The 13,419-nt window shown below is 43.3% G+C and overlaps 1 protein-coding gene across 1 annotated transcript; it reads left to right on the forward strand.

The window, feature by feature from the left end:
• The first annotated feature begins 3,460 nt into the window (after positions 1 to 3,460).
• Positions 3,461 to 12,313, forward strand: TNFSF18 (TNF superfamily member 18). Its single transcript, XM_034780460.1, has 3 exons — positions 3,461 to 3,721; positions 9,311 to 9,341; positions 10,790 to 12,313. The coding sequence occupies exons 1-3, from the start codon at positions 3,572 to 3,574 to the stop codon at positions 11,149 to 11,151; spliced, it is 543 nt and encodes a 180-aa protein (XP_034636351.1). The 5' UTR covers positions 3,461 to 3,571; the 3' UTR covers positions 11,152 to 12,313.
• Positions 12,314 to 13,419: the final 1,106 nt, after the last annotated feature.

Here is a 13,419-nt window from a genome sequence, read left to right on the forward strand (position 1 = left end):
ACCTCTACCTTGCTGTCCTCGGGAGCCAAAAAATCTTACCGTGTTATAGGTGAAACCACGTTATATCGAACTTGCTTTGATCCACCGGAGTGCGCAGCCCCCCCCCCCCCCCCCCCCCCCCCCCCCGGAGCACTCGCATTATATCAGAATTTGTGTTATATCGGGTAGCATTATATCAGGGTAGAGGTGTACCATTCTTCCAACGCGGGGTGTTTTTTTTGGTGTGTGGTGAAGCACGGCTAGTGTACTTATCTTTAGATTCCTTGTAAATGTTCTTCAGTACATTATATCCTGTGAATGTCATTCTACTGTACTTTGTGCCTGGTGTTACAATGGTGAGACACTGTGCATAATTCAGCAAACAATAAAACACTTCCTTGCAAGTTGCAAATATTTATTCATTCTGATTAGCTGCTCAACTGTACTGTGACAATATAATCCACTAAGAAGCCCAATGGCATTGCTGATGTGATTTCACAAGAACTCTGCATTGCTTTGGTTCAAAATGAAGATTGCCTGTTTTTTTTTTTTTTTTTTTTTGTGAATTGCAGATGGAGGTTAAAAGGGAGGTGAACTTAAGAATGCGGAGACAGAACTGAAGGCGCTAATCTGGGGTCTGGCAGTGTTTTTTGTTGCTAACAGGATATCTCAGCTGGCATGTTGGAACCCTAGGGACTAATGGGTCACTCTATCCCAATGTTTGGTAGGCCAGAGGGTGACCCCCAGACCAGTATGAAGCCCTATCTGCAGTCTGTGGCACATATTAAGACTTTGTGAACTTGACATCCCTAGCTTGGGGGAGTATATCCGTTTGTCCTCCATCTTGGAAGGTAGCATCCTTCTCATCTTCTGGGATGGAGACTCAGCAACTATCACAGGTGCAGCTTAAACTATGTGCTGTTTATTTAAGAAAGTGGGGAAACAGACACCTGTAAATCCAACCATTTTACTCTTCCTCTCACTTAACCACAGGTATGGGGAGTGGCGCTAGCGTGGGTAGTGAAAGTCTATGTTAAAAAGGGTAAAGGTTGCTAGTGCTTTTCTTGCAACAGCCTCACTTAGTTCATAACTGCTTCACTCTCTCGGTTGTTTCTCTGAAAATCAGTGTCCCTCCTTTCAGTAGGAACTGCCATAAGTATGACAGGTCCTCTCTTTTTCTCTCTTTCCCCTGTTGTTAGTCTCTCAGACTATCGTCTCTATCTTATTTCCTTTCCATCCCCCAAAGGTTTAGCTCTACTGGGAAAGGAATTAAGCAGCCTCCTGCTCATTACACCTGCAAATTGGTGGTCCATCAATGGCAGCTAATTAACAGGGTGGGACTATATCTATTATCCCATGAGGAGAGGATCACATTGTAAAAGACATTTATATTTACTCTGCCTGTTCATATGCCATCACTTAAGTGCTCATTATGAGAATCAGGCAGGTGATTCTTAAAAAGCATTTTTTACATATGAAAAAATTAGGTAACAGCTGGAGAGTCTGTGGTGTTTCACAGTAATTTCTTTAGACCCCTTTTCTCAATAGAACTCTCATGGCTTTTAACCTTGTTAAAATCTACAGGACATTTCCACAAGACAGTAACTACAAACTTAGTGGTGCTTGAAATCTAGAGCTGAATTTCTGTGGCAATGACCCATTTCTAGTAAGCGCACATGAAGTCTACCAATCAAATACACATTTATAATAGAAAATGGACTGTTCTCATGAGTTAGAAAGTGTAATATTTCAAATTATTTAAAATGCATTCAGCCAGATTTGGGCAACTGTCTGTGCCAGTGCAAAAGGGACCTTAAGATAGGGTGACCAGACTGCAAGTGTGAAAAATTGGGACGGGGGTGGGGGGCAATAGGGGCCTAGATAACATAACTCCCCAAATATTAGGACTGTCCCTATAAAATTGGGACATCTGGTCACCCTACCTTAAGATGAATGTAAATTACACGTACACTTATTTTAAGGCCCATTTATGCTGCCAAAGTGGTATAAAGGGAATTAGTGTAAATGAGAAATAGCCCCACAAAGTGTGTTTTAATGCAGCATCCTTGATTGTTTGGTTGTTGTTTTGGCTGATTTTTTGGGGGAGGGGTGTTGCTCTACTTCACAAATTTGAATAATCTTCAGTGAATCTCCAGATCAATGCAAACAGAGAGATTCTGCTGTATTTTGTTTTATGTAGCTGTCATTTCCAAATGCACTGTTGTAGCAAAGGGGAGGGGTGGGAGGTGGAGGAATTGCAGAAGTGGATGCCAAAAATGTGTGAATAAAATTTGTCTGCATCCCTGTTACACTGGCAAAATGGTCTGGTTGAAGTTATTTAAATTATTGTTTTTTTTTTTTTTTGTGTGTGTGTGTCAAAAATGGCTTTTTTAAATAAAAAAGTCTCAATTCTTTTCCTTCTATTAAAAAAGCCCAAAATTTTCACAAAATCTGGAAACCAAAATGTATTCATTCTATTGGTTGATATTTTATCATTTATTTTCATTTTGTGCATTTCACTTTTTCCTTCTTTTTTTTTTTCTTTCTTTTCTCCCCCCACCCCATTTCTTGTTTTTCCTTTTTTCCCTTTTAAAAATGACTAACATGATACTTTCCTGTCATTTTCAAAAACCAAAAATGTAGAATATTTTTTGTTTTAATTTTTGTTTTTGAAAATTTAAAATGTTTGGAAATGGGTAACAATGTAAATGTATTTGAAAAACAAATTGATCAATTTCAAGCCCTGCAAACTGAAAGCAATTTACAATTTTCAAATGGGTGCAATGGAGTTGTATGAAATTAAATTGCATTCTTCTTTTTTTGATCCTTTCCAGTGTGCAAAGCAGGGAACTACATGCACAAGTCACTGTTTTCAAATGAAAATATAATATAGGGTTGGTGGCTCCAAAAGGAGAATTGCCAAACTTTTTGGGTGCAATTTTGGTGGACAGTTTTGGAAATGTGACTCATATTCTGTCATTACTTTGAAATCTCGACTAGTTCCGTGTTTACTATACAAATAATAAATCTCTCAGAATATTGAAAAGCTGCCTTCTGTCAATACTGTTCTGTTTTTCTGCATTGGAATTGAGAAACTGTTTTAATGCAGATACCAAAACTCTCATAAAACAAATCCTTGTGGAGAGAAAAACAATCAGACTCTGCAATATATTGCAAATGCTAGGATTTGTGCATTTCATAACTTGCCCTTCCTCTTGTTCTTTCGAAGAGCTTTGTGAACTCAGCTCCTTGTCTGAAAATGTTGGGGGTTTTTCATAAATGTTTGCAGTTTGCTGGCTGAGTTTCATTTCAAAGCCGCCTTCACATTCTGGGCCTGGAGCCAAATGAGAGTTCCGTTGTCTACATCAGTTTCATGAGGAAATGCTGGCTAATTGCTTTCTGCAGCTACACAGTGATGAAACACACGCATAAGCTCCTCCCTTTTCCATCTTATCCCCTGCGTATAAATTCCGTCCAGGGCTACTCATTCTTGGTGTCAAGAACTCAGGAATTCTTGCAGTATTTTTTAAATGTTGCTGCTGCTGTTTGGTTTTGAGCTGTCTCATCTCTAGCAGTTTGAGAGCTAAGCAACATGGAAATATCAAATTTCCTGGAGAATGGGAATATTCCCAAGGAAGCAAACAATTCAGGATGTAATCGGATGAACCTTTGCACTTTGGCTCTTTTAATACTGGTTGTGGTTCCACTTTTGATAGTCTGTTTTCTGTGCCTTCATAGCCAGGTAAGGAGAGCGCAAAAATACTAGCGAGTATACTATATTAGTATTAATTATTTTTATTATGACTGATATCTTGGATAATTGTAACCTTTAGTTCTGTTCCTTCTTGGAGCCAATGCTTTGTCAGGACTGCTTTCAATTGCCCAAGCGCTTTAACCACTTCTTTTGGGAAACTGTTTCATTCATTTTGCTTTCATTTAAAAATGATAAAAAGTCAGTGCTTTCTTCTCATCTGTCCTCTTCTACTATGCCCACTGTTGTTGTGCATTATTATTATTTATTATTATCTGCCAATACCTATTAAGGGAAGGGCTAGACTAGGACTCCATTGGTTCAGCATGCCTCCAACCTTATAGAGGCTGATCGTGTAAAGTGCTAACACCTTCCACTCTCAATAGAAGTCACTAATTTTCTATTGCATTGTACTAGTTCTATGGTGGCATGACTGCACTCACATGGGAGCAGAGTACGCTCAGCACTTTGCAGGTTGTTCTGAACATTTTCTAAAATTGCCCCTATTGGTTGCAGCTTTAATTCGGCCCCCTTGTATGGATGTGTTATGATAGCTTTAATTACACAATCACATTGCTACTTTTTCCACAGGACCCCTGTCTTGTTCAATGCATATGTTGCACAGGTAACCATAAATCTGGTATTTCCTCTTTTCAGTGCTTGACTTTTATCCTAACATTTATGTAATGTAGTTGTCTTTGTATTTATAGCTTGACCAAAGAACAACTAAGGGGACACATGCCAACTGTCGGCCAATTTCCAAAGGGTTCAAACACCAAAGAGAGGGAGGAATTTTTAAAGCAGTAGAAGAGGGTAGAGAGATGTATATCCAGGAGGAAAAGGATGGTACTGAGCAAAGGAATAGGTTGACTATCAGAAGAAATTTTCCGTTGGGGAGATCTCTGACACTGTGGAATAGCATGAAACATGTCACTTGAAACATTTGCAAGTAGACTGGCCAAAGCAGTGGAGCAGACAATCCTGCCCTGGCATGGGAAGATCAAGGGGCCCAGTTCAAGCAGGTGTGACTCCACTGAAGTCAATGGAGTTGCATGTGCTTACCTCAGGACTGAATGTAGCCTAAGAGATCTCCTCTATCTCTAGCTTCTCTTCATAGTGGTCTGTGCTTGGGAGGTGAAGGCTAAAGATCCCCCTCCCTCCCTGCACAGCCCATTGATACGTGGAATTTTACTTTCATTCCTGAAAGGTGAACACTCACTCTTGGAGAATCCAACCCCTTGCTCTGGATGTTGTGTTTCCAGTATCCAGCTGGGGCTGCAGCCTGTCTTCAGCTATAGCTCCAGGAATGGGGGAAGAAGTTCCCTATTTAGATACTCAGCATCAAACACCTCTAGGAAATATGATGGCTGTGGCTGGTGGTGTATATCATGAGTTACACTAGGGGATATATATATGGAGATATATCTATATCATAGAGCTGGAAGGGACCCTGGAAAGTCATCGAGTCCAGCCCCCTGCCTTCACTAGCAGGACCAAGTACTGATTTTGTCCCAGATCCCTAAGTGGCCACCTTAAGGATTGAACTCACAACCCTGGGTTTAGCAGCCCAATGCTCAAGCCACTGAGTTGTTCCTCCCTCAGGGATCCTCCCTGTAAAGTGCTGATCACTCCAAAATGCAGAGCACCCTCAATTCCCATGGGGTTAGAGGGTGCTCAGCACCTCACCGGAGCACAACCTGTCAGAACAGAAATTTATAAAGCGTTTAGGGAAAAAATTATCTTGGTGCAACTTTTGTTTTTCTTTTAAGTTCTCCCTCTTCCCCTTCCTGCCATTCTATTTTGGAGGCATAACACAGGAGCCTCATGACATGCATTGTGCTCAAAATTGCATACCGCTGACAGTAAATTACATGTGATACTGGCAAAGTAAAGCACACCCCATCCCGTAAGAGTTCCATCTCCTTCCCCTTTCTTTCCCACTGCAGAGAGAGCACTGTCTGAATAAACAAAAGCTTTTCTTTGCACTGTAGTTAGGGATGGGGAAGACCAACTGATTGAATCCATCCATCTGCAAGGCCAGGACAAGTTTTCTAGTTTGGTATTTGCCATTGAGTGAACATCGGTACAAACTTGTTATATAGGGCTAGATTGTGAACTCCTTACGCACAGTGTCGAGCCATTACTCACAGGAGTACTTCCATTAAAGGCAATGTGAGTGAAGAGTTTGCAATCTGGTCCTTAACAGAGTGGGTAAGATGGGCGTACTCCTCCTGTTCTCATCTGCAAACGCTTTCACAAGCTGAAAGAATAAAATGCCCTGCTTGCAGTCCTGGGGACAAAGCATGGCTGAGAGCTCAAAATGAAGGAGGAGGCAAGATGGCAGAGTTCTAGTCCTGCCGATGATGTCATTTGTGATGTCTAGGGCTGGCCTTAGGGAAAATGGTGCTCTAGGCGAACTTTCTTTGAGTTTAAGCACAATCCGGTCACACACCTGAAGTTTACTGGAGAAGCTTGTAAGTCACAGTAGGGACTGTGTGCACCTACAGCAGAGACCGCTGCAAATGGCACAGGCAGCCCATACGCTCAGTGCTGGCTCGCCGTAGCACCTGAGCTTCTGGCACCAGTGGTGAGAATGCCAGATTGGCGGCCGTGCAAGCACCGTGGGGATGGCAGCGCTGTGAGGCACAAACGGAAGCCCAGCCCAGCATGCATCCAGCTCGGCTGCTGGGAACCTGTCCAGGGAGCTCCGCTGCCTCCACTCCTCAATTCCACCCAACTTTGGATACCGCTCTGCAGCCCCAGGAACATTCGCCACAAGCCCGGGAATGCCCCATTTGCCCTTGCTTCATGGGCATTAGGGACAGGTGAGCAGCTACCCTGGTGGGCAGGCTGTGCCAGGCAGCCCAGGGTGATTGCAGGAGACACCGGGTGGAAGCAGATCTCCAAGCCCCAAGGGCAAAGCTTGCTCTGCAGAGCATTCCCCCAGGCCCACCGGGGCTCCTGCAGCTTGCCCCCAGGGCAGACCCTCCCCAGTCACAAGTTACAGCAACAGACCCTGCAATTTTAGCCTCTCCCCTGGCTGGAGCTAGACCACCCCACCTGCCCCCTCCACTGAGCTGGGACACCACATGTGCCAACGAAACCACCCACAACTGGGGAGCAGACCCCAGTCAGTGGGCGCTCACCTCTTACCCTGCCTGGGCACCGGCACCCTCTTGACCATGGCACCCTGATCATCACCCACCCGTAAGGCCAGCCCTGGTGACTTCACATGAATCACTTTAACTCCCTGTACTTCAATGGAGAGAGCCAGGGGGTGGGAAGATTAGTCACAGGGCTTTGAGGCCTTGGATGGAAGGTTCTAGAGAAGGGCAAAGTATCATCTATGTGTTTTGAGCTAAGGTGTTCTGACCACCCCAATCTTTTGGGCAGCTGAGTCAGTTAATAGAATTATCCCTGGATGGTGGACATTTCACTGGCAGCATGGAAGGAAAGGCTCAGCTACATATTAGCTGAAAGCTATGTCAGTTGTCATGTCCCTTGAACAAAGAGTCATTTCCTCCAGTTGCTAGAAGCAGATGCTGAAATACCACAGTGACAGGCCAAGTATAAGAACCTAAGCAGAATACTGGTTATGGGAACTCAGTCAGGATCAGTAACTTAAAACGAAGGTACACAATAGTGCAGGTGTTTGTCCGGTAGCCTTATGTAGATCAGTGTAAAATACTGCATGTTTCCACTGTAAGCAAAGTCTGGCAGGATTTTGTGTTCCAGCGTTTATGAACTACTGTAGCCATTCATGCCAGGAGATCTGGGACAAAATCTAGGCCAATGCACAAATGCAATGACCTTTGAAGTCCCATTTCATATGGATCAGTCAGACAGCTGGCCAGTATCCACAGGACAGATGGAGTACTGCCAACGTATGGATGTAAACAGACACATTTTCACTCTACTGTGTGTTTTCCAAGCTGTGGGACATTCCTACAAGGGTGGGCAGTAAAAAGGACTAACCAGGGTCTGAATTCATTCCTGTTAAAAATATGTTTAGACTATATGGGCAGTGGCCATCTTTCTTAATAATATATGTACTTAGCACCTATCACAAAGGGGATCCTGATAGGGGGCTCAGGGTACAACAACAGCAATAACAGATAAGAATCATTGATGATGAAGAGGAGGAGTAGGAGAAATCTTTCCAGATGGGTTGTTGCTATTGGTAGTTTCTGTATGGGAAAGGCCAAGAAATGGAATTGAAATTGCCACAATTAAGAAGTGAGGTGATTGTCTCCCCTAATAGGTACTAATGTCTGTGGTTTGTTTTTATATTTGGTGCAAAAGCCCAAGAAAATATGCACAGAAAACAATTAATAATTAATTAATATTTAATAATGTAAAATATTTTAGGCCACTACTATCTAACATAAGAGATTTACACTAATATTTGAAAATGTTGATTGTTTACACTTGTAAGTAAGAGAGTTACTTCCCTTTTCCCATTTCATATGGATCAGTCAGACAGCTGGCCAGTATCCACAGGACAGATGGAGTACTGCCAACTTACGGATGTAAACAGACACATTTTCACTCTACTTGTGTTTTCCAAGCTGTGGGGCATTCCCACAAGGAAAGGCAGTAAAAAGGACTAACCAGGGTCATGCTCAGACAGACCCTTTGGTTGTTCTCCAGAGTCTTAGCTTTCATTTTAAAAAAAATAGTCTCTGGCTGTTATAGTTGGGGAGAAAATCTTCAAGACCCGATATGAGTACAAATGATACAATGTCTACCTAAATTTGCAGACAGCCTGAAACTATAGCTGTGAAATTCAGCATTCATCAGGGGCTAACTCAGATTTCAGTGATGATTCTTTGACATCACTGCTAGCTCTTTCACTGCTCTTGGAAAGTAATGTTCTATTGCAGTTTTAAATAAAATAAACCGAATCAAACATTTCTTAACTATATGTCTTTCCTTAAAACCACAATGTAAGATAAAATACAATTTGATTTTGTTTAATAAAAACTGGCAAAGCCACATGAAAAGATGGAATAACAATGTTCCTGGAAGGTTATCTGTGTGGTTTAAACCCAGAAGCTCTGCATTTAAATGTATAAAGATCCAGACCTGTTACCTTGGGGGCAGTAACAGATTCATAAACCTCTAAACATGCTTTACCCACTAGAGGGTGACAAAGAGACAGACTATGTAAGCATGGGGTACAGTTACATGGCACCAACCAATGCTGTGTGATGTCTGGAGGTATCCTGTGTCATTTAGACTCTTACTCTTAGAAACACCAAAACCACCGCCAACATTTAAAATTAAAACAGCCCGAGGGCGAGATGCCATTTGGGTTAAGCAGCTGCTTTCCAGTGAAAGTGAAGAGCCAATTGAAAGAGACCCAATAGAAGTCTGTCTCCTCTGATAACAGTGTGGAAGCAGAGAAAGAACTGTCATGCATTGCATCCCCTTCCTGTCAGTTCTTTCTCTGCTTCCACAACAGAAAGACTTCTGCTGCCTGGGACCTCTCTCAAACATACACAGAACATTAGTTGATAGGTCTAAAAGTCCCAAGCCATAACATGCAACATCCTGACCAAACTTTGCTTCTCTCCACAGTCTCCAGAGATCTGCTGGGCTCATGCAACTTGTAAGTATCAAGATACTGGAGTGGTTTTCTGATTTTTACCATTCACACAGTGCGGTGAAGGTGACTAGATCACAATAATGTACTCAGCAGGCTGGAGTATTTCTCGCCTATCTATGAACAACAGTAAACAATGAAAACAGAGAAACATGAAGCCCAGGTGATCTAGTGGCTACTGTAGGCAAGCGGGTGTCAGTCGCTTTTCAGTTCTGTTCCAAGCACTAGCTAGCGGTATCATATGAATCATCTCTCTTAAAGTGCAGTTCTGCTTTGAAACATGACTGTAAAAACAGCATCCTGGGGTTCCATATTTATTGTCTCTCAGTGACCGCAGATCAAATTCTCAAATGTTACTAATTTAAAAAGGGGGGGGGAGGAGTTGTTCTAACTGCTAGGCCTGTAATCTCATCCTGGGATCTGAAAATCAAGCTGAAGCCTTTTGGCTTAATACAGCAGCAACAAGAAAGATTTTGGAAATGAAACTTGTTACATCTGTGAACAGGACCTTGTTTTAGCTTGTCAGTTCCTTACTGACTTAAGCTAAATTGATATAAAATCCTTTTAACCCAAATTAAGAATATATCAGATTAGTTTCTAAACAGACATAATTAAATCAGCAGAATTTTTCTGTGTAGACAAACCCTTCTTAACAGTTCTGTTGATGATGTCTGAGTGCCTGGATAAACTCCAGCAGTCTCCCCGAGAGGTGCTGGCTCTGGAGCAATAACAGGACTAAACAATATATTCAGCATAGAAAGCAGATACGATTCTGAACACAAACATAGGCATCAGATCTGGTGAGTCAGGAAACACTGTATCCACAGTCACTTTTCAGAGTGAAAAGTTTACTCGCTGGGATGGGCTGGATTTGTGTCTGCTGTTTAATGCAGACTGAAACAGGAAGGTGCCCTCACCACAATGGCCAGTGAGGAGAGGGAGTTAGTTGTTGGAGAGCACTGCTTACCTTTTAGAAGTGGAGGGAGAGGTGGGCTTCGCCCTGCTCCCCTTTACCTTAACTTCGGTTGACTCCAGTGGGCCATGCTGATTTAGACTGGCTGAGGATCTGCCCCATGAACAGCAGTCAAATGATTTAATTAAGTAAGATGGGCTCAGACCAAAACCATGGACCTAAAGATCCTCTCACTTCATGGGTGTCAGAATCTGAATCTGGGTCTGAATAACAGAATTCCAGTTCCAAACAGCCCAGAACTCTGGGAGTTGTTCAGAGTCTGGGTCCTGCTCTGAATTTTGTGGCTCAGACCCTTCCCTTTCTTCCCCAAAGACCTCAAATCAAAGAGATAAGGAAAAGGTAAGAAGGGATATGAACTAATGGAGAGCATTTACAAAATGACAAGGGAAAATCTAGGAAATGGGCTAGCCTTTGAAATATAATTAACCACTTTGTATGCTTTTCGCTTTGTTTTCTTCCTTGTCTGGTTCCTTTATGGAAGCACCTTCAGATGATCATGGTCATTACATCATATGGAAGTGGAACATGACAGACTGCAGTAGCTTCGTAAGGAATGACTCTAACCAAAAGCTGGAGATCCTGCAGAGTGGCATGTACTTCATCTATGCCCAGGTGACCCGCATAAAGGAAATAGAAAGTTATTTTACGATGATGCTGTACAAAGATGAGAATATTCTCCTCAACCAGATGACTGGGACAAATACTGGGGAGAAAACTGCCTCCATCAATTTCGGGAGACCTTATTTTCTGAGCAAGGGGGAGAAGCTGTTCTGTACGATCAATAGTGGACTTGGACACATCTTGAAAGACAATCAGACTTACTGGGGACTGTACAAAATGTAACAGATTTCCTCTCAGAGTCAGCTTCTCTCACCCTCCAAGGAACATTAGGAATCTAATCCCTGAGTCTGAAATGTTTGCAATTTCTCTGCATCAAACTCAATACAATGATGCTTTGGGCTTTCTCATCTTCCTGTTGAAGTAATTCAAGGCACACGCTCAACAAGATGTGAATGTGCGACTCCGGTAATGACATCAGATTGTCACAAGTTATGGGAGGAAAACACTTCTAGAACAACTGTGTGAACAAAGAAAAGCAATACCTTGATGTGTTAGAAATGTTAGTTATAAATCCCAGGCAAATGAGTCACTATGTTCTGCCCATTCTGCACTGGTAAACAGTTCCACTCCATGGCTGGCTGCCTTTCCATGCGGGGTGAAAATGATTGTCATTTGTATATTTTGTGAAGCGCCTTGAGGGTCCGTGGACATGAAAGATGCTATGTCAATGTAATGTATAATGTACATACTGTACATAACCTGGACAAAAAGTGGCCTGTCTGGGATTGAGGGACCAACATGTTTAAAGGCAAATGGGATAGACGGACGATTCCTTGCTTCCATCCAGGTCTCTCCTTTCTGTCCCCTTTTCTCCTCACATCCATACCTAACTTTAACAAGGGAAACTGCAGCTGTCCCAATTTCCCCTCAGGGTGAACCCTGCCCCATCATCTCTGGGGATTCACACTGTTTAGGAGTTCTGCATTCAGAATGAATGCAAACTGTATTTTCTCTTTGAACCATTGAGTCCAATGCTGGAGTACTGAAGGTGGCACACAGAGCCTGTGTGTCCATATTAAGATTCAGGGTTCCCTTGACCCTCACCATTTTCTATCATACAATGCTGTAACATGGAACTTAACAGGGCAGATAAAGTCACACAGAACAGCATCTGGACTGGAGGGGGATCAGGCTTCAAATTCTCTTAACGTCTATAGCTGCATTGTGCAGTATAAGCAGATGTAACATTTGTCATTGAAAGGAAGTGGGGTACCCATATCTCTATTGATGGGAGGGCACACCTGTAGAAGTAAAGGTAGAGAAGGAGTGTGATCAGGGCCTGTGCTACCATTTAGGCAAACTAGGCAGTTGCCTAGGGTGCCAAGATTTGGGGGTGCCAAAAAGCGGTGCCCCCAATTTTCTTTTACAGCGTTCCTACACTCCCTCCCCGAGCGCGCAGTTGCCGCTCCACTTCTCCTGCCTGCCAGGCTTGCAGCGCCAATCAGCTGTTCGGCACCGCAAGCCTGGGAGGGGAGGAGAATTAGAGCGGGAGCGGTGTGCTCGGGGAGGAGGCGGAGCAGAGGTGAGCTGGGGTGGGGAGCTGCCGCACGGCTTCCCGGGGGAGGAGCTGCTGCAGAGGGGGGGTGCCTCAGGGCGGGGGAGGGAGCTGCCGCAGGGAGGGGGATGCCTCAGGGCGGAGGGTGGGGCGGGGAGCTGCCTCGGGGGGGGGGGGGGGCAAGGTGGAAGTTTCGCCTAGGGCGCGAAACTTCCTTGCACCGGCCCTGAGTGTGACCTAGTGGGGAGAGCTGAGGATTGAGATTGTTGAACTATGCTCCTCTACTGAGTCAGTGTGTGACCTTGGGTAAGGCACTGTAGTTGTGCCTCAGTTCTCCTCGCTAAGTCAGGTATAACAATGTATTTACCTACCTCACAGGAATGTTGTGAAGCTGAATAAATGGACATTGTAAAGTGCTTGAAGATACTCTGATTCCCTGTGCTAGCTCTGTGGTCAGTCACACAGTCGGGTTTTTTGTTCCTTGATTGGCTGTCCTAGAGCAAGCTCCTCTGATTGGTATATGCTTGTTTTCACACAAATAGCCATATTTGCATGAATAAAGCCTCCCTAATTATTCCTTGAAACAAATTACAGCTTCATGGATTTTCACGGACAAACAAACAAATAAAAACATTATTGGACTGAATCACAATTTAGGATTAGTTTGGTTCAATGTAGCTGTTATGATTTTATTTTCTGTGTATTCCAACAACAAATATTATGGAGCCTGCTTTACAGAAGTGGTTGCCATTTTGTATTCATTTCAGTGCAGACCATTAAAGAGGGGACACAAACATACACACACAGTGCTCTCTCACAGAGACTTTACCTTAGTTCATGACCCTTAATCTAGAATAAAGTTTTTCAGAATAAAAGTGTACAGTGCCCTTGCATACGGCCAAACATGATGGTTTGCAAATACATTTATCCACCCTTCACCTAGCTTGACTGCTCTGCTTGTGTTAGGCCTGCAGTATCTGACCCTCAGTACTCCC

Source organism: Trachemys scripta, chromosome 8, assembly GCF_013100865.1.
Source record: "Trachemys scripta elegans isolate TJP31775 chromosome 8, CAS_Tse_1.0, whole genome shotgun sequence".
Taxonomy (NCBI): Eukaryota; Metazoa; Chordata; order Testudines; family Emydidae; genus Trachemys; species Trachemys scripta.

Excerpts from the sequence above, each read along its gene's own strand:
- TNFSF18 (XM_034780460.1), top strand. The coding sequence starts at position 3,572 with ATGGAAATATCAAATTTCCTGGAGAATGGGAATATTCCCAAGGAAGCA. Across the intron at positions 3,722-9,310 it reads TTCTGTGCCTTCATAGCCAG|TCTCCAGAGATCTGCTGGGC; the intron begins GTAAGGAGAGCG and ends TTCTCTCCACAG. Across the intron at positions 9,342-10,789 it reads CTGCTGGGCTCATGCAACTT|CACCTTCAGATGATCATGGT; the intron begins GTAAGTATCAAG and ends CCTTTATGGAAG.